The 22,095-nt window shown below is 38.5% G+C and overlaps 1 protein-coding gene across 3 annotated transcripts in view; it reads left to right on the top strand.

Annotated features, from left to right (window-relative positions):
• The window catches only part of edem3 (ER degradation enhancer, mannosidase alpha-like 3), a 68,179-nt gene that overhangs the window by 6,213 nt on the left and 39,871 nt on the right, over window positions 1–22,095 (top strand). For 2 of the 3 annotated variants that reach the window (XM_048539257.2, XM_048539260.2), the window contains exons 2-9: window positions 1,436–1,481; window positions 11,683–11,783; window positions 13,106–13,145; window positions 13,236–13,348; window positions 13,549–13,702; window positions 15,457–15,591; window positions 18,080–18,185; window positions 19,903–20,000. In XM_048539257.2, coding sequence (XP_048395214.1) covers window positions 1,436–1,481; window positions 11,683–11,783; window positions 13,106–13,145; window positions 13,236–13,348; window positions 13,549–13,702; window positions 15,457–15,591; window positions 18,080–18,185; window positions 19,903–20,000 — 793 coding nt within the window. Of the gene's footprint in view, window positions 1–1,435; window positions 1,482–10,182; window positions 10,278–11,682; window positions 11,784–13,105; window positions 13,146–13,235; window positions 13,349–13,548; window positions 13,703–15,456; window positions 15,592–18,079; window positions 18,186–19,902; window positions 20,001–22,095 lie in introns of those variants that run through there. The other variant, XM_048539261.2, reaches the window with a different exon arrangement.

Raw genomic sequence — 22,095 nt, 5'->3', positions numbered from 1 at the left:
GGGCTTTTGATAAGGTACCGCATGGGTACTGATAAGTAAGATGAGAGTGCAAGGTGTTTGGGCCAAGATACTGTCATGGATAGAGAATTGGCTGACTGGCAGAAGGAAGACAGTGGGGATAGAGTGCCATCCTGAAAAAGAACAATCAGTGATTATTCCATTCTACAGAGATCAGTGTGGGACCACAACTATTCACATTATAAATTAACAATCTGGACCAAGGAACTGAGAGCATGGATGCTAAGTTTTCAAATAACAAAGGTGAAAGGCAGATAGTGTTGAGGAAGTGAGAAAGCTGAAGAAGGACTTAGGGTAGGAGAGTGGGGGCAAAGAAGTGGCAGATGGAATACAATTTGGGAATGTGTGAGGTTATGCACTTTGGTAGGAAGAATAGAGGTATAGTATGTCTAACTAGACAGGAGCATTGTTAAGAGATAGTAGGAACTGGAGAATCTGAGATAATCAGGTGTAGAGCTGGATGAACATAGCAGGCCTTGCAGCATCTTAGGAGTAGGAAGGCTCATGTTTCGGGCCTAGACCCTAACTCTGTAGTATCTTCTAACAAACTTGTTGCTGATGTGTTATAACAAAGCCCTGGAGAGGTCAGACCTAAATCCAGGCATCCTGGCTGAGAGGTAGGGACACTACCATTGTGCCACAAGAGCCCTAAGCAATGTATTGTACTCAGCTATAGAGAGAGATTGGGCACATGACCAAGAATTTAGACAAAGATGTTGGTTTTATAAGAGTGTCTTGAATTAGGAGAGAGGGAGCTGGAGAGATCAGAAGAAATAATCCCAGATGTCAAGATCTCTGCAATTAATTGCAAGCCTCCAGTGGTGGCGCAAGTAAAGTTGGTCTTGTTCAGAAGGGCAAACCCTATTTGAAATCAGGGATGGGAATTTTAAAACCCAGGTGTTGTTTAACATATTGATCAATGAGCCCAGGGTGATGCTCAAATTGAAGTTGGTGAGTGTTCAGAGACAGCCAGCAGAAGTTTGGATGCCCTCAAGTTTTCCAATGTTTTAGAACTTTGCACAGCATTTGACACAGACAGACTGATATTATTTGCAGTGATAATGGGAACTGGCAATTGCTTTTTATGGACATGCTTGGAAAATTGTCTTGGCTCAGATACTAGGAAATGTAAGGTGCTTTTTCCTGGAAAAAAAATTAATTGCTAATCACTGGCTTGTTATAACGTTTTAAAACAGCAGTCAGCCCTTTCCTTTGTATTGCAATTGTGGCCCATGCAAGGCGTAATTGTATATACAAAGAAAACTTATCATTAATAAAGTCCTTTTCAGAGTTAATGACTTCTAAAAATGCTTTATAATCAATTAAGACATTTTGGAGTGTAATCGTTGTAATGTAAAATGTAATTGTGACCTTATTGCAGTTGTACTTAAATTTTGATTTCTTTTTTTGCTTGCAGGGATCAAGTACTAGAAATGTTTGATCATGCTTATCAAAATTACATGGTAAGCTTCACCAATTTTTATGTATTGAGATTTTTAAAATTTGCAGCACATTAATATTTTTCTAGAGAATCTGAAAGCACTGTACTTAAGGGTACAGTTATACTTCCACAAAGATATGTGAAAATGATGATTATCAAGGCAGGGTTGAAAGATATTGGAACAGAAAGTCTGTATCTCCACGTATTGTAGAAACTTAAATGAACACTTGATTGTGTTTTGAGTATTAGGTGTAATACTTGTGTCCTTTTAAAATATTTCAAATCCACCTCTGTATAATTCTTCTCTGCAGCTGCTAACATCCAGTCATTAGCACAGTCGTTTTGCTGTAATTTTGCCAAAGGTGGTTGTGGAATTTGTAAGTTTTCATCTCTTAGAAAACAGTTTGTTAATTTAAGATGAGGAAAATTTTACCAAACTACGCAAGTCAAAATGCTGTGATCCTCCAGTCAATTCTGCATAGTTTCATTGTTCCGGTTTGGTGGTTTTTGCTCTGCATTTGCAGTCTGAACCATGGTCAGAATGCCAAAGCACTGAACTGGTTCAGCGAATTTGCAAGCTTAGCAGGTGTGGCAGTAGAACTAGAGACTGATAATTAAAGCTGACTGTTTGCTAAGAGGGCTATAATTTTATAATTTGCCATTGTAGTCAATTCTATGTTAGACAGGATCTAACAACACTAATCTCATTTTAGAGCAATGTGAGTAGACAGCATAGTTATTCTGCCAAGTCATATTTGATCAAGTCAGAAGCAAAACTGTTGGCTAGCCTCCAATTGCTGGTGAAATTTCGAGTATTCTGAAAGGTAATTTGATAATGCTGAACTTTGAGTAATGCTGAAAAAAAGGTACAGTTTTGTCTAAGCTTTTTGTTTTGCTCTTACCAGGGCAATTTGCAAGAATGTCAATGGAAAGGTGAACAACAATGTTTTTAATGATATCTATTAAAGGCATTGCCATGGAGAATACACCAGTTAGATGATGGCTGGCTGTTGACTGCTAAACTTTATTTAATCTAAACCAGGCAAACTCATTGTGATTGGTCAAGGCTTTGCCCTGAGGAATGAACCAGAGAATTGGTTTCACCTAGATAGTTCAGATGAAATAGGCGCGTTGTGTCAACGTGTTTTTATTCAACCTGCAAAGAACAGGGTCCTGTGTATTATTTTTAAATATTTTTCAAGGGATGTGGACTTTTCTGGCCATGGTAATCAACACTTACTTGGTCACCATCAGACCTGATTTTTATCGAATTCAAATTTTACTGTCTTCTACTGGAGCTCGAACACATACCCCAGAACATTAGCCTGGGAGGTTATAGATTATTACTCCACAGCTGCTTCAATTAAATAATTTATGTAGCTCTTGGTATGCTCTTGAGCACCACACTGTGATCTTTAAATTGATTGTCAATGTAATTGTTATCACAGTCTGGATTTCACAATTGCAAAATTACATCTATTGTTGGATATGGTATTTTAAAGGTTTACAATCAGACCTTGACTGTGTATGGTCAATACATAGTCTGTTGGTCCTGAAAAGTGCTCAGTCTACTTCTGATTACCCTCTAAGAATGAGCTATCTCAAAACTCTGAGCAAAAGCTGAAGCATTGTGTAAACCACTATCTAATATACAGTAGCTTCACTAGTGGTGGTTGCCACTAACAGGAGACTACTATAAAGTCTAAAAGACATTCAGCTTATCTCAAATGAGTAATGTGTTATGTGAATTGTGTTGATGTGATGCTAAGCTTTAGGCTGTCAGCCCCAAAAAATGATGGACTATATCTATTAGCATATCTCCTTGCCTATCAACGTATCTCCTATTGCCTCTCGCCTTGCAAGGTACTGAATGTGTTCAATCAATCCACAGTTCGGAAGCTCAAAACACTGGTTTCCAACATTATCCTATGATTGGCCTATGAAATAATGCTGAGTGTGCTAAGAACTACACTGACAATCATTTAAATTTGTCAGTCAGACTCGCAGTATGGTGCATTTATATGCAATTTACAGTGCATGCTAATGAGCAGAGCCCTATTCTTTGCAGGCAGGAAGAACATGTTCACCATATTAGTGATAATGGGAACTGCAGATGTCTGTTTCAACTGAACAGAATAGATGACTGCTGTTGTCTGTCTGATTCACTGGTGCATTGTGGCAATGCCTCTACAATCAGAGTTCACTTGCCAACCAATTGGCATGTTATTCTCATATAATATAAAAAATGTTGTTTCCCTTTACAACAGTATTCTTGTGAATTGTCTTGATGATGTGTGCAAAATGAAACTTCTCAGCGAAGTCTAAAAATATTTTGACAATATATTCAGATATCTATAATTAAATATTACAAGGCCTAATATGTTTTAATGGTCTCCTTTTGAAAGAACCAAGGAAAGCATTAACATTAAAGTGGTGCTATGTCGCAAAGTGATTTACTGGCATATATTCAGTTTTTGAAGCGCTACCATTGTTTATGTAAGTAAATACAGCATCTAATTTGCATACAGTAAAGTCTCACAAACAAGAAATGAGCTGAATGACTACGTGGCTGAGAGATAAATGCTAAATGTTCATCAAATTGTGCCAGGGAACTTTTATGCCAGGAGAGAGACTGACATTGGTTTGGCATCTCATTCAAAAGTTAGCAAGTTTACTAATGTTGCACATAGTACAATTGGTCTACATTGCTAATTTCAGGAGTAGAGCTTGAGCACTTTAACTTTTGATTCAGTGATAAGATTGCTAAACAAATGAACTAAACGTCAGTTTAAAATTTAGGAGTTAATTCTGCATGATTGTGATTATAACTAGAAATTTGCATTATTGACCGCAATGCCTTGGTTTAATTTATATGCACTATAACGTGACATAGATTATATAAAATACCAAGATGTTGAAATTAAACTGAAAGCTGCATTTAGTACGGTGAACCTATTTTGTGGAAAAATACATAATCATTCAAAACAGTGTTACGTAAAGACTTAGCTCAAATTGGTTGTGATACACTTGTAAAGTAGAGAATGATTATAAGTTGTGTTTAATTTCCAATTATTAGCACTTTAATGTATTGTGGTAAAAGGACTGTCCCATGGTACAATGCACTGATATTTTCTAAAGTTCCTGTTTAAACCTGATTGACTGACTGTCTGTGCCAAAATAAAAGCTCGGCACTGCAGATGCTGGAGATCAGAAATCAAATTCTCAGGAAAGTGCCAGAGAAACTCGGCAGATCTGGCAGCGTCTGTGGAGAGAGGAATTAAGTTAATGTTTTGAATCTGATATGACTGTTTGGAACAGTTTCTCCAGTTTTTCTGTTTTTGTTTTTTGCTACACTAAATTTGATGTTCAGGTCAACAAGATTAAACAATAGTGGAGGACTGACTGTACCTAGTGGGGGGTAGAGGATAAAGTGAGGGAGAGGAGGAGGAGGAGGATAAAGGTTCAATTTTGGAGCAAGCCGATAAGGTTAAAGGATAAAAGAAGGCTTAGATCATAGGAGGAGGGTTTAACAGAAGTTGAGGACATTTTTTTTGCGTATTCAGCAATTTGGGAAGAGGATTCCAGATCTGATTTCTTAGTCTGATCTGATTCAGTCATCTCTTTCAGATTGGAAAGTTGGGCATTGGCCTAGTATTTCTTGTCAGCTGGTGGTCATAAGAGTGATACGATTTGTGAGAATGAGTGAAGGTGAATGAACAATGTGGCTCAACTGGAGATCGGAAAGGCATTTTTTTTTCCTGACTGGAGGGAGGGCAGATGAAATGTTCTTGCCAGTGAGGGAATGGGGTAGTTGGACTTTCTTGTTAGGCCTGGGTGGGAACAGTGAGGATTGCAAAGAATACGGTTCAGATTTTCTAGTCATTGCGGGTCAGAGAGAGCTAATTTTGTAGTCCTAGAATGATTTGATGGCAGTTGGTAAAGGAGCAAGAGTCATAGGCTACAGTTGTCCCCAGTGATATTCCAGCGACTTACTATGAGGTTTCACACAGATTCTGTTCTAATCAAGTTAAGATTTCACAGATCTATTGTTGGCAGTTTACTGTGAATTCCTTTTATGTTATTTTTGATGGAGTTCATTTTAGTTGGGAATATTTTTGAGTCAATATTTCCCTGCATCCTATTTTTGTCCAGACATTTGAATGAACCAAGGTTTCCCCTGCGATTTATGAACGAAAGATGCTTGATCAAGACTAACATTGTTACGGGAGTTTATGTATTGCCCTTATTTTGTCTTTGTTTGTGAGGTCTGTATCAAACTGCATTACACAGGCATTGTTATGGAACATTAGTTGAAGCCCTTTGTAATTAGATTTACATGGTATGACCTTCAAAATGCTAGCTAAGGAGCGATGCATGTGGAATGTTGCAATCATATGCAGTTTTTAATCTGTTATAAATAGGTGGAAACTTGATTTTCAGTTCAGGTAGTAAATGTTTTGAGTTCCAAAGTACAACACTGAACATTAGTTTATTTTTTAATAATATCCTGCCTAAGTATTGTAGGTTTGCGGTTGACTGAACATAAATTTGTGGATTTTGATCTCTGTAAAGTCGTTGTATTTGTGAGCATTGTTGATGTTCCTAGGACTTCTTAGTGGTAGGAGTGTCATTTGGCCTGCAAAGAAGGATTAATGTTGCTACATTTCCAACTTGGAAAAAGTAAGACATAAAAGTACCTCATCTCTGTAAATAAGTAAAAAGCAATTTGTTTTCCCAGTCTAAAAAAACTATTTGTCCTCTCAGTTAGATCCTGCTATACGCTCCTGAAGTATTGTCAGATGTACAGGTACAAATAACACATTCTTGACGTTATTATCTTTACAGTGCTCAGTTAAGTTCTTTTCTATTGCTGTCACCGTTACTATGTCATTGGGATGACCATAAACTTGAATAATACAGATATCCTGTTGTCCTAATAACAAAGAGCTAGAACTCTATCATTTAACTTTGGTTGCTGTACATTGGATAGACAACAGTGCGGTTGTTGCAGCCTTTTAAATCTGATGATTTCTTTGTTACTGAGCTGATATCACCACTCCTTGGTAAATCAGTATATGAACAACTGACTTAACAGTTCACCTCTCTGTAGTAACAATTTTGAGCAATTGTAAAAGGCTTGATGTCAGAAATAAGGAAAATTCTAGGATCTGTAACAAAGAATGTGATAATTGGATGCTTAGGAAATAGTAGTAAGATTGAGAAAGTCAGAATAAACTTAAAATGCGAAATAATGATTGACAAACAAATTAAATATTATTTGAGGATGTAACCGCAGAACGAATAAAAGACAATCAGTCAATGAGATGTATTTGGATTTTCAGAAGACTTTTTCAATTAGGTCCCGCATAGGAGGTTGGTAAGCCCAATAATTATATGGGCTAGCATATTGATTAAGACTTGATCAATAGAAAATAGTGTATAGAAATAATCAGTTAACTGTCAGATTGGTAGTCTGTGTCGAGTGGTGTACTGCAAGGAACAGTGCTTGGGCCCTAGGCTATTCGCAATGTATATGAATGAGTTGGATTTGGGGACTGAATCTAATCTTACAAGTTTGCTGATGACACTAAAGTACATGGAAACGTGAGTCATGAGAAGGATGAAAGTGGCTTCAGGGAGATTTGGATAGGCTAAGTGAGTAGACAACAACATGACAGATGGAATGTAATAGAATATGGGAAGTAATCCACCTTGGTAGGAAAATCAGCAGAATGTTTCTAAAATGCTGAAAGATTGGGAAGTGTTGTTCAAAAGGACCTGGGTGACTGTGTTTGAAAGATGCTGAAAGCTAACATGCAGGTGCAACAAGCAATCAGGAAGGTGGCTGGTATATTGGCCTTTATTGCAAGAGGTCTTGAGAAAAGAAGCAAATATGTGTTGTCATAGAACCTTAAGGACACCAAACCTAGAGTGTTGCGTTGCTTTACCCAGGAAGGATATTCCTTAATTTCCACAAAGAATGCAGCAAAGATTGATCAGAAGTACACTATTCTAACTGTGTTTACTTAGAAAAAGGAAAAAAAAAACAGCCATCTGGGGTCTTTTGTACATTTTTTGAGTATTCATATTTCAAGTTCTCTCCCAATATATGGAGTATAATTTGTAGCTAGATAACATAACCTCGATAACGTTAGCTGGATTTTGCATTAAACACATCAGAAGCCTGTGCCACATAATTGCTGTCTGAGTAATCCTACTCCAGGTGTGAATGAATAGCTATAGTTAATGGTTCTTGTGTATGATGCTGGTTTAGAGCAACTTCTTAACATTAATGTATAGAACTGTAGTCAAAATATTTGCCTCGTGTCACCAGTTCGAAAGCATAGCAACAGGTTATCATACAAGGATGCTGACAAAGGTGCTGATATTTTTAGTTTGAAAGTCATGGTTTTATAATCCCAGTACCTTTTCTACAAAAATAAATTCATTTCTCAGTGCTTCTGACCAAAAGATAAATGCCACAAGGTTCCACATCTTAACAAAAACTTGTCTGTATAAGAGTTGAACAGAGAGCGTTGCTAATTTAAAGCTTGTTTCTCAAGTGTTTGTACTTTTAACCTCCGTAATCACAAGTGAAGACTCCCTGTTCTATTTTTGTTTCCACTTAAGAACTCCCCTATAATTTAGGGATCTTGAGGGTTCTTTCCTTTTTCTGGGACCAGACTGAGGTATGCTAGAGGTCTCGGAAGTTCTCTTTGATTCTCTTCCTAATATTCTGAGAAGTAGGACATTTCTTGGGCCTACCACAAACTTGACTAGGTGAACCTTTTTGCCTGTCTTTCAAAATCTCACTATTATTGATTCCCCAGTTTCAGCATGGACCTCCATGGCATTCTTGATAAGTCTCTTGAAAAAGAAACTTTTTAAAAAAAATTCACTTGAGGAAGAGTTTCGCTGGCTTTGCTAGCATTTATTGCCCATCTCTAGTTGCCCTTGAGATGATGGTGAGCTTCTTCTTGAACTGTTGCAAACTGGCCAGGGTATCTCAGAAATTTAAACAAGTTAATTATCTCTGCCTTCAAACATTCTTTTTATGTAAATCCATGACTGAAGCAGCTGAAAGCTCACCACTTTTACTGGGGTGATCTTTTATTGAGATTAATAGGACCCAGGTGTCCTATCTGCTGAGTCTGGACTGCGAGTGTCAGTCAGAGGAGGACAGTGGGGAATTGGGGAGGGAAGCAGATGAAGGACTGGTCTAGGTGTGGAAGGCAACTGCGGTAAGGAGCTGCATGTATTGGCGGTAGGTTTGAGGAATGGGGCTGGAGAAGGAAACTGCAAGCAGACGGTAGAACAGTTGAATGCTGCAAATGAGGCATCTGGGGAAGTTGCATGTTCTGTGGAGTTTGGAAGAAGGCTGCAAGTGGCAAAATGAAAGCGACTGCTAGAGAGGGTGGTGGCAAAGGACTGAACATTTTAAAACCAATCAACCAAGGCACTTGGAATCAAGTAAACTTGAAATCACTGAGGTAATGAATTTCTTGAAATTGAGTTATGGAATCTCTAGTTTAAAGCTGCCTAACTTCAGACAGTACTACATTTGGCAGACTAGTAGAATTCACTACGTATGAATATGGTCACTTGTTAAATTTAAATCTGAGATTGAGACCAGAGATGCAGAAAACAGAATAGTAGTTATGTGTTTAAAATGTTTCAGCTGTGACTTCACCAGTCTGTGAAAATGTTCTTATGGGGATAGAATAGTCTGGATCAATCATTTTGAAAACATGCTTGTTAATGTATAACTATTTTATACCAATTTAAATGATGTGGTGTCTAGGAATTAATGTTTTCCTTCTGTGTAGTGGCTTTAATTTTAATGGAAAGCTATGTTTCCTCTTCTGTCTGGATGTCCACAGTCCATATATGACAGGAGTGCTGACGCTGGAAGTCAATGGACTGAGCCACTGATCAGACTGTGTGGACCCTCAGAATGGCAGCGTGGCCTTGCAACCTAAAGGGAAAGTTGTTGGAGAGTTGACAATTATTGAGGATATTGATGAATTATTCTAATTCTAGAAACATAAGAACATGAGTAGACCTTTCAGTTCGTCGAACCTGCTTCACCATTCAGTGAGATCATGGTTGATCTGGGGCCTAACTCCATATGTCTACCTTGGGGCCCATATCCCTTGTCACCCTTGCATATTAAAAACTTGTCTATCTCAGACTTAAATTTAATAATTTAATTGGCATTCTCAGCCATTTCAGGAAGAGAGTTCCAATCCTCCTTTACTCCTTGCACTTGGAAGTGCTTTCCTACATCTCCCCTGAATGGCCTCGTCCTAACTTTTAATCAGTGCCTCCTGGTTCTGGACTCTTCAACTAATGGAAATAATTAATCCTCACCTACCGAGTCTTTCCTTGTTAGTATCCTGAAGACTTTGATTTGGATCACCCTTTGACCCTGTAAATTCTAGAGAATGAAGATTCACTTTGCCTGATCTTTCCTCATAACCACCAAAATCCAACTTTCATCCTTGTAAATCTGCGTTGAACCTCCTCCAGGGCCAAAAGGCCTTTTCTAAGGTGTGGTGCCAAGGTCTGCTCACAGTACTCTAAACTGGGGTCTAACTGTGTCTTTGTATTACTGCAGTATAACCTCTGTATCCCTGTACTCCAGCCTTTGAAATATGGAGGCCATGATTCCATAGCCTTGACTCTCTTCCAGATGTTTGCCGAGCTGGGAGGTTTGATATTAGATGTTTCGTGCTCTTACTAGATGACATCCTCAGTGTTGTGGAGCCTCCTGTGAAGTGCTGATTTGAATTCAGTGGTCTAGTTTTTGTTGTTTCTGGTAAGTGCCCGTTCTGGCTGTGCATTGTTGTGGTTGGTATATCACGTTTAATTCAGTGTGTTTGTTGATGGACTCCGTGGCTGAATGCCAAGCTTCAAAGAATTCCCTGGCTATCCTCTGTTTGGCTTGTCCTCTGATAGTAGTGTTGTCCCAGTTGGAAGTGTGGTTTTTCTCATCTGTGTTTATTGAAACCAAGGACATCTGGTTGTGTAATTTAGTTGCTAGCTGGTGTTCATGAATGCTGGTTGCTCGTTGACTGCCTGTTTGTCCCATGTAGTGTTTTGTGTAGTCTCCACATGGTATCTTGTAAACCACATTTATCCTGTCCGTAGCATCTATTGGGTCTTCAACCCTGGTCCCTTGCTGTCTGGCATTTATCCGTGGTCTCCTTCAACAGAGACATTGAATTAGACCTGCTATACTGACCATTACAACACACAGCTAAACCAGACCGGAAGCAGCAAAAACTGGACTGTATGAATTCAAGCCAGCACAAGTCCACAGCACTGAGGATGTCACCTAGTAAGGGGGCAAAACATCTGCCATCAATCCTCCCAGCTTGGCAAACACTCCAACATCTGCAACCAAAACCCAAGCTACAATTCTTCACTTTAAACCCTGACTCTTTTTCCTGCATCTGTTCATGACATTTCGAAGAGTGATGCACCTGAACTTCCAAATCTCATTGGGCATCCATTGTATTTAACTTTGTGCCTTCTCAAAAAAAAGTACTGTGATCTATTCTTTCTTGGTCTGAAAAGGATTATCTCTGAATTGCTTATATTAAAATTCATCTGCCACAGCTTTGCCCATTCACTTAATTTATCCATGCCCTGCTGTAATTTTATGCTGTTGCCAATACTGTCTATAACACTGCATCATTTTATGTTGCCAGAAAATTTGGATAATTGACTGTAGCATTGTCTAAGGTCATTAATGAATATTGTGTTGATGCCTCAATTATTCTTAAATCCCTGTGAGATATCACTAGTCACTTCCTGCCAATTTGGGTACTTATCTATTATTCCAAAGCTGTTCCCTGCCACTCAACTAGTTTCCTCTCCATGTCAATTATTTACACTGATTTCTGTGGACTTCTCCCTTAGCTAACAGTGTTTTGTGTGAGATTTTATCAGAAGCCTTCTTGATGTCCATATCAACAACATCCACTGATTTACATCCATCACCTTTGTCACCTCTTCAAAACATTCTGAGACTTGTCAGACATGACTGACCGTTCCTTGTAAAGTTTTTGTTCGAGGCTCAAATTGTATGATTTGAACAGAAGTCTAATGGCATACCTTTTATTGATGAAAATAGTGTACTTTTTCTGAATAATTTTTCTTTGGACATAATTCAATTTTTAGTGAGAGAAAGATTGACTTTCCTTTTTGGATTCGTGCAGGAACATGCTTATCCAGCTGATGAACTAATGCCCCTGACATGTCGTGGCCGTGTGCGTGGTCTGGAACCTAGTCGTGGTGATGTGGATGATGCGCTTGGCAAGTCAGTGTACTTTTTAAATCATGCTTGCTGTTAACCACAGCTGTAGTTTTTACACAAGCCGAAGAAAATGTGGAATGCAAGTCCATTGTTTAGATTGACAGAGTTTTTTTACAATTGATATATTTTGAATGCTGTAATAAGTAAAAGTTAGTATTAATTTGGAACCACAGGAGTTCAAATAGTTGCACCAATTTAACTTGAAAATGTTCAGTTTTGAACCTCCTTAGTCCACACTTTTTTTATCTTCTTTTTGTTTCTGGAAGTACCCACTGAAATGTATTAGGCTTTGGCCAACTGACTTGCAGGAGATGGGTGTTGTAGAATCATAGAATCTCGACAGTGTGGAAGCAGGCCATCAAGTCTATACTGACCCTCCAATGAGCGTCCTACCCCAACCACCAGCGCACCCCCACCCCCACCACCCTCTTCCTGTAACCCTTCATTTCCCATGGCTAATCTACCTAACCTGAAACCTTTTGGACTTGGATGTTGCAAAGAGTATTCTGAGTTCTCTCAGTATTTCGTTCAACAACAAAAACGACATTGCTTTTAGTGGAATTCAAAACTACTGCTGGTACACCGTGTATCCTGAAGGAATCATTTTAATGTGCACAACTATAACATTTAGAGCTCATTTTACACTAAATTATGATGAAGGTAATTTAAAAAAGGGCCACATTCGATTGTGCATGTATAATCTGAAAACCATTTTCATTCAAGCAAGAAAATATTTTCTTGTCTTAAAGCTCTAAACAGTCCAGGTTGAGTTGTACAAACCATGTAATTCTTGGTGATTTAAAATATATAAATTCATCAGTAGGAAAATGGTTTTTGCAAGTCTTTTCTGGGTGCCTGCAATTCTGCATTTGGCAGTGGAGGAATGAAACCAGGAGAATTTAAATGGTGTAGCAGTGGGCTGGAATTTTGTTCCTTGCTTGTTTTAGAGCACCTACCATTGGTTCCTTTGGTGATCATTAGTGAGGCTACACAATGCATGATACAACTAGCTGGAGCTCCTCCTAATTAATACCTGAATGTTACTGGAGATTTGGAAATCACATTTTACATTTATGTTTTTTACCCAGAAAAATAAGAACCTATAGTCATACCAGTGTGTTCTACTACTGATCCTGTATAACTCAATGTGGTGATTTATATTTTCTTTTTAAGTTTTCTTTAATAGAAAGCTACAAACAGAGTTCCAAATAATGTGTTAAGATGGGCAAAATGGATACTGGGTTCACAACTTGTGTATGTAGTCTTGTGCATCTAGAACTATCTTATTCCATCCTTGCATCAAATGTAACTACTCTTTCTTTCAGGTTTTCTTTGACTTTAGTTGATACCCTGGACACCCTTGCAGTAAGTTAAATGTACTTTGCTCATTTTTTAAATGGACTGAAGAATGAATGGCTAGAAAATATTATTAATTCATGTGCTTTTGCATTGTAGCTGCTGAATCAAATAGAAGAGTTTGAAGTTGCTGTGAAAAGGGTTATAAGTGATGTTCACTTGGATAACGATATTGTAGTCTCGGTCTTTGAGACCAATATTAGAGTGCTTGGGTAAGTTCTGGAAAAAATATGCCACCATAATTTATTGTACTTATATTACATTTCTTCTGTAGAACGCAGCCCGTTTAGATTGCGTTATGAAATAATACGAAGAATAATAGTAAAAACAAATCTTAGATCATAAATCAAAAGCAAGAATTGTTATACATGAATAAGCCAGTTGGATGCCTAGTAAATATTTTATCCATTAGGGGTTTGCTGGGAGGCCATACAATGGCTCTTATACTGAAAGATCAAGGTGAGCAGATGCAGTGGTATAATGATGAACTACTCGATATGGCAAAGGAACTTGGTTACAGGTTATTGCCAGCATTCAACACTACCAGTGGACTTCCCTATCCTAGGGTGAGTAATACACTTCATTTAATATAATTCAAGAATATACAAATAGTGATCTCCCAAAAGGCTTTCAGGTCAAATGGAACAAGTGATTGGGGGATAAATAGACCAAAGCTGAGTCCAATAGTTGAAATTAGAGGGCACATTTTATGTGGAAGATTGGAAAATGGAGAAGGGAAGATGGAGAAATAGAGACTGGAGAGGAGAGAGTGAAAGACAAAAATGGAGGACGCCGAGTGTAAAGATGAGACAGGAAAGAGAGAACAGAAAAGGAGATGGCCTTCTGTTGCAACAGGAGTAAAAAGAGGTTGCTTGAATAATGAAGATGGGATTAAAGAAATATATGTATATGAAAGTCTAACTATTTTGGGTGATTTAGAAATTTTCTGCACTTGGAACAGAAATACTGGTTGTTGCAGCTAAATCACAATCTGTAACCATCCAAGAGGGTGATTTTGAGCTGGGAACAATGTGTGTCAGATTAGAATAGATTTTAAAGCCAAACTACCAAAGGTCTGGAAAGCAGCCTGAATTGGAGGAGGGGATTGGAAGAAAGGGAGTTGGATGGTTGACCATCCCAGCTGAGTCCTTCCAGTAGTGTAAGGCTGCATAGAATCCATTAAATCCCCGCAGTATGGAAGCAGGCCCATTGAGTCCACACTGACCTTCTGAAAAGCACTTCATCCAGAACCCCCATGCCCTTTATCCTATAGCTATAACCCTGCCCCCCGCCTGCACAACCCTGGACACAATGGGCACTTTAGGCTAGGACAAAAACACTTGTTGCAGCTTCTAAAAATAGTGAAGTTATGAGTAACAGTCATGTTCATTGCCTTTACGACTGAGTGAGCTTAATATTTATCACCGAGCAGGCATTAGAAAGCGACTCTCCGTTTATTAAAAATTACTTGAGTTCTCAATCGTTAGTGTCTTTTAAATACTTTTAAAAGTTGCTTGAAAGTTATCCATTGATGTTGGTTTGGGAATGCACCCAGAATAAGAGTGACTGAGTGTATAAAACTACTATTCCTTGAACTAACATTCACATAACTGTCATAAATTACACAGACCAGTCGTCAGCACTACTTTCACCCATAATTCAGTGCTGCATCTAAACAGTGACACTTGTGAAATTTTCTCAGTGTATCTCCATTTAATTCATTCATGAGATATGGATGTCATTGGCTGGTCCAAAACTTAATGCCCATCCATCATTGCCCTTGAGAAGGCAGTGATGGTGAACCACCACCTTGAACTGCTGCAGGCTAATGTACGTTTTGTCAATACATTTTGAAATCAAGCATTACCATTACTTGGTTTTAAGATTTAGTGGAAACACTTCTGTGACTAGAATGCGATAATCGGGTGTAGAGCTGGATGAACCTAACAAGCTGAACAGCACCAGAGGAGCAGGAAAGCTGACGTTTTGGCTCTGAACCCTTTTTCAGCCGAAACATCAGCGTTCCTGCTCCTCTGATGTTGCCTGGCCTGCTGTGCCCATCTGGCTCTACGCCTTGTCATCTCCGACTCCAGCATTGGCAGTTTCTACTATCTCTGTGTGACTACAATGCATTGTTTTATGTTGCACACCAAAATTATCTTAAAATGTTGGATCTAATGGGACTGATGCTTTGGTATAAATATTAGTAAAAATTTACCAATTAAAATAGTACAAAATTAAATATCTGGAGATTCTTTGTGTCTAGTGCAATGGTTTAATTTTCCATTTTGATTAATTACATTTTTTGTTTGAAGTATAGGTCAATCTGAAATATGGCTTGAGACGACCTGAAGCTAAAACAGGTACAGAGACAGACACCTGTACAGCTTGTGCAGGGACCCTGATTCTGGAGTTTGCAGCTCTGAGCAGACTCTCTGGAGATCCAATTTTTGAGGTGGGTGGTAATCTGCTGTGGTTGAAGTGAAGGGATTTATTATTTGGAATGTACATTGAATGAATTTAGAATCAAAAGGAAATTTTTTCACTGCCTAAAAACAAACAGATCATTCAGTCTGTGACATGTGTGCCTACTCTGTGAAAGGACTATTGCATTCTTTTGCACTGTTCCAAAGCTCTCAGATTTTTATTAGTTTTTCAAATACTTAACTATTTCTCTTTAGTGTCATCATTGGAATCTGTCAGATAGGACATTTCAAATTCTGCCACCAATGTCTTTGACAAAAAAAAATTCCCTCCAAATTATGTTTGCTCTTTGCTAATGATCCTAAATTTATGCTCTTTATCCACCAACTTACAACAGTAAATACCTTTTCTGTCTCTGTCTTATTGAGGTCCCTCATAACTTTGAACACCCATCTCAGACCTCTCAGCTCTGCTCATAACTACAGTCAGGTATCAAATGAATCACTTCTCCACAGTCTCTGTGACCTTGTGTATGTTGCTGAAAATAGACACTATTCTAACTAATCATTTGTAAATACCTGTGGGTTAATGGCCAGAATTGAACTAAAATGATTTGTACAAGATAACAAAATACATGCTACAAAAAAAATTAGTATCAGTTGTCATACCAAGAATTTGTTTGGTCTCTTTAATGAAGAGTGCCAGAATTCTTATGATGTGGCAGATCACAGTTTCCTGTGTCTTATAATATTCTGTCTAGCTTATTTGATCTGCGTTGTTTTGTTTTTGAAGAGCTATTTAATTAATCTCACTTGTTAGCTCTTTTCCCATTTCCCTGCAATGATTTTTCCTTTTCTGTTTTTGAAGCCTACTAAAGAATCTGTATCCTTTCCCTGTTAAGTAGTGCATTTGAAATCCTAAACATTGTTGCCTGTAAGGTTCTTTCCTTGTCATGTCTGATTCTTTTATCATCCACAGTCCCCTCAACACTATAGCATCCAAAATAGCAAATCTAGCACAATGTAGTGATAATAATAATAATTGCAGAATATAGACAGGTTGCAGGACATCAATTTGAAAGGGCAGAAAATAAGATCAGTTTTTAGTCGTTTAAGGCAAAACACCCTCCTACCATGTTCTAATCCACAAAATTCAACTGGTTGTTTCTGCATTCTTAAAACAGAACAGAACAGAACAGTGTAGCACAGGAACAGGCCTATCAGCCCTCCACGACGTTATTGTAAGCTAATCCCATCTGCCCACAATTTGTCTGCATTCCTCTTCTTCCCACCTATTCATGCACCTGTCTAAATACCCATTTTAAACTTTGCTCATGTACCTGCTTCTAGCACCTTACCTGCCAAATGTGTTCAAGGCACCCACCATCCTTTGTGTACCTTGCACTTCCCCTTAACTTTTTCCTCCCACCTTAAACCCATGCCCCTAGTATTTGATGTTTCCATCCTGCAGAAAAAGGGCTCCGTATGTCTGTCCTAAGCGTTTCCTGCCCTAATTTTATATACTTCTGTTGGGCCGTCTGTTAGCCTCTGCCACTCTAGCAGAAACGAACCATTTGTCCAACCTCTCCTTTCTATCTAATTCATTCCAATCTAGACAACATCTTGGTAAAGCTCTTCTGCACCCTCAGGCCTCCACATCCTCATAATGGTGTGGGTATTGGACTGCACATATTACTCCAAATGTCATCAAACTAAAGTCTTACTTTGCTGCAGCATGACTTGCCAACTTTTATGTTCTACGCTCCAGCTGCTGAAGGCAGGCATGTGCCACCTTTACCATCTAATCTACTTGGCTGCTATCACTTCCAGGAAGCTATGGACTTAAAGCCTATGATCTTTCTGTACATCAATACTCCTAAGGGTCCTGCCATTAACTGTATACTTTCTCGCTTGCGTTTGACCTCCAAAAAAGGCATCAGCTCACTCTTGTCATGATTTTAAACTGAACCTGTCATATCTCCACCCAGATTTCCAACTGATCTGTATTCTGCTGTATCCTTTAAGAGCTTTGCTCACTGTCCACAATTCCACCAATTTTCATGTCTTCTACAAACTTACTAATCAAACTACCAACGCTTTCTTCTGAGTCATCTGAAACAACATATCCCAGCACTGATCATTGCAGAACAGCACTGGTCTCAGACCTCCCCAACTACCTCCTATCTTGTCTGACCAAGCCAATTTTAAATACAATTTGCCAACTTAACATGGATCCCATGTGACGTAATCTTCTGAACCAGCCTACCGTGAGGAACCTTGTCAAATGCTTTATTAAAGTTCATATAGATGATATCACTGTCCTGTCCTCATCGACAATCTTCATCACTTCCTCAAAAAGCTCAATCAAGATAATAAGACAGGACTCCTCCCCCATCCCTGCATTCATTCAGGGAACGTAATGGGGTTCTGTTATTTGTAAGTTAAGTTGGGAAGCAAAAAAAACTGTGTACAACCTATTGTTTTTGAATATGTAATAAACTTTTCTAAATTCTTATGCAGCAACATGCACGGAAAGCCCTAGACTTTTTGTGGGAAAAAAGACAGCGTAATAGTAACCTGGTGGGAACAACCATTAATATCCACACTGGAGACTGGGTCCGCAGAGGTAAAGTTGGATTTTGTCATTTCTGGCTCCCAGCTGTTCAATATCAACAGTTTCTAATGTGGTAGATTTCTTTATCACTGGGAATTAATACATTCATCTATTCTATCTTTATGATATTGTTAGCCCCATGAATACAATAATATTTTAATCTTTGAAGTGACTATTATCTTCTGAATAATGTTAGCAAGTGGTTTGCTCAGCATTTCAATTAATCTTTTATAGTGCAATTCATGTTTGTTTAATTCAAAGCATTGCTGAATGATTGATTGATTGTGTTGAATTTTTAAGGCATAATTGTTTATGCTGTATGAAAACGGGGCACAGTTGGAGGTGAAATCATGGCTTTGTCACAGGAGAATATACATGGAATTTGGATAAGAGGACAGAATGTCATGGTGTTAGTGTCGGAATGATAGACCTGATAGTATTGACTTAGGAGGAGGAGATAACATTGGAATAGCATTGCATTATTTTAGAGAAGGTGATATCACATTTTAGGTTTAAAAGAAGACAAAAGTAAGAGGAGAACCTGTCCTAGCATTGAAACAGGACAATTATGTAGGAAGGAACGTTGCAGTGCTCTGAATGTACAAGTAGCAGAAAATCACCACTACAAAAATTGAAATGCCTCTGGTACTGTTGGGGTTACTTAGATGCATAAGCATCATGAGCCAGCTCTGTGTTTTAATTAAGTCAGAATTATTGACGACTTTCCTAATAGTTCATTCTATTTCTATATTGAATAGGACCTGTTGATTTTCTGAGATAACAAGGTGAAGAACTGGATGAACACAACAGGCCAAGCAGCATCAGAGGAACAGCAAGGCTGATGTTTTGGGACAAGACCCATCTTCAGAAAGATGCTGCTTGGCCTGCTGTGTTCATCCAGCTCTACACCCTGTTATTCCAGATTCTCTAGCATCTGCAGTTCCTACTATCCCTGTCGATTTTCTGTTTCTTTTTTCACAAAGGTATTTTTAGGATGTGGTGCCCAGAGTGGAATGTGATTCAGCAAGCTTTACAGGATCTACTTTTACTCCAAAGTATAATCTTATTAAACCTTAATTTCTTCACCCTGATGTCTGCAGGAGCTACAGGCTTCCTCTTGATTGTAACCAAGAAGCAATGCAGTAGCCATCTTAGTGCGAGCTAATTAATATTTTTGCACCTTTTAAGAAAATCTTTCCATGACCTTCCAGCTTTTTATTTTCAAGGGTAAATGTATTCTTGCTTGAATGTTATTGATATCATCTGGAGAAATGATGTGCTACTGACTCAGGGAGGCAGGGATTCTGTTTAATTATAGGTAATGAATCAGTAATGCAGCATTAATTAGTTATCGTGTCTGTACTACAATTATTTTAGCTACATAATATTTTGGTAATATTTTGACGTGATAATTTCTCAGTGTGCTCCTTTTATTCTCCTTCCTGGATGTTATTACCACTTGTTCAACTCGTTGTATTTGGAATTTTAAAATGGTTTCTCAGTTCCCATTGGTAATTCTCTTTAATTAATGTAAGAGTCATTCTGACTGTGTGAGTAATTTCTAAGTTATTGTGTAATGCATCTAATATGTTCCTCAGTATTGAGATACTGTCAATTTTGAACATTTTGGTGGAACAAATGAGCTGATCTATTCAGGCCAAAACATTTTCTTTTATTTAAGACGATTTATTTTAAAATTAATTTTATCTTACTGTCTTTTTCTTTGCAGATAGTGGAGTTGGAGCTGGGATTGATTCATATTATGAGTACCTCTTCAAAGCATACATTCTACTCGGTGATGATGGTTACTTACAGAGATTCAATACTGTAAGCTCTGCTTTCTTGTTTGATCTTAGTGTATCATTTTGTTTCTTATTAATTCAAAATGCATTCCTATCTTGGGATATAGCTGTTTACTCGAAAAGTGGTGTTTATTTTTTTTTTGTTCATTCATGGGATGAAGCTGTCGCTAGCTCGGCAGCATTTATTGCCCTGAGAGCAGTTCAGAGTCTGCCACATTGCTGTGGGTCTGGAGTCATATGTAGTCCAGACCAGCTGAGGATGGCAGTTTCCTTCCCTAAAGGATGTTATTGAACCGGATGGGTTTTTATGACAATCGACAGTGGATTCATCATAATCGTTGTGCCATAATTATCAAATTTGAAAGCCATTGGAAATTACTGCTTCAATAATGCTGAGTAACATAATAAATTATTTAATACATAATAGTATATCCTGAAATTTGAGCGGGACAAAATTGGAATTCTAGAAATACGTATTTGGCCATTCCTCAGTTTAAAGTGACAATCACTGTAGATTACGAACTACTGCTACCAACACCATTTTCATTTGTATTTATTGTAGAAAACTCTCTCAGCTTCCTTCACAGTCCAAGAATTTACATTCCGCTTGTTGTTTAACATATGTTCCTAATTGATCGAGATGATTGCTTTTCCTTGATTTCCTTATTATCAAAGCTATGCAAGTACAGAGGGTCAGACCTTGCAGTTCCTACAGAAGTGAATTCTGAGAAGAGCATTACTGTTGAGTGTCACAACAGAACCACAGCTTCATGAGAGTCAATTTGTACTTGAACCTGGATGTTGTGGTTTGCCTGAATGTGCTTCAGAAAAGTTCATGCTATTTGTCCTACCAGGACCTGTTGACATGGAAATTTGAGCATATTCTGCAGTACTTAGCTCATACTTACATTTTTTTTTGGTTTTTATGGGTACTCCTAGCCAATGTAGATACTAATCAGGAATGCAGTCCTCTACATCCATAATCAAGACATCTAAGGTCTGTCATGGGTTTGGAGAAACTGGTTGAGGGGGAGATACAATTAAAACCAAACTAAAGCTTTAACAGAACTAAGAACATTTGCCAAAAAACCTTTCATCAAGCTGAAGGGAGTCCTAAAAGAACATGTCTTCCATTTGTGACACGGGGCTGGATTTCTGAATACTGGGAACTGCATGGTAAAATAGGGCAAAGTCAACATGGTTTCATCAAGGGGAGGTCATGCCTGACAAATCTGCTGTAATTCTTTAAGGAAGTAACAAGCAGGTTAGACCAAGGAGAGGCAACAGATGTTATCCACCTGGACTTCAAGAAGGCCTTTCACAAGAAGCAGCACAGGAGGTTGCCTGTCAGCTAAGGGCCCATGGTGTTAGAGGTAAGGTACAAGCATGGATAGAAGATTGGCTGTCTGGCAGAAAGTCGAGAGTGGGCTTAAAAAATCCTTCTCAGGTTGGCAGCTGGTGTTCTACAAGGGTCGGTGTTGGGACCACAACTTTTCATTTTATACATTAATGATCTAGATGAAGGAACTATGGCATTCTGGCTAAGTTTGCAGACAGTACAAAGGTAGATAGAGGGATAGGTAGTATTGAGGATACGGGGAGGCTGCAAGCGGGTTTGGACAGGTTAGGAGAGTGGACAGAGAAGTGGCAGAGGGAGTACAATGCGAGATAGTGTGGGGTCATGCACTTTAGTAAGAAGAATAGAAGCATGGACTATTTTTCTAAATAGGGAGAAAATTCAGAAGTCTGAAGTGCAAAGAGACTTGGGAGTTCTAGTCCAGGATTCTGTCAAGGTGAACTTGCAAGTTGAGTCAGTAGTTAGGAAGGCAAAAGCAACTTTAGCATTTATTTTGAGAGGACATGAATATAAAAGCTACTTCTGAGGTTCTGTATGGCTCTGGTCAGTCCACATTTGGAGTATGTGTGCCAGAAAAGATGTACTGGCCTGATAGTGGGTTTAGAGGACGTTCACAAGAATGGTTCCAGGAATGAACAAATGAGGAACGTTTGAGGTCTCTGGGTCCGTACTTGATGGAACTTAAAAGGATGAGGGGTGTTTAATTGAAACTTACTGAATACTGAATGGCCTGGACATAGTGGATGTTGGGAAGATGTTTCCA

This window comes from Stegostoma tigrinum, chromosome 8 (genome assembly GCF_030684315.1).
Source record: "Stegostoma tigrinum isolate sSteTig4 chromosome 8, sSteTig4.hap1, whole genome shotgun sequence".
Taxonomy (NCBI): Eukaryota; Metazoa; Chordata; class Chondrichthyes; order Orectolobiformes; family Stegostomatidae; genus Stegostoma; species Stegostoma tigrinum.
This window is presented reverse-complemented; position numbering and strand designations above follow the sequence as displayed.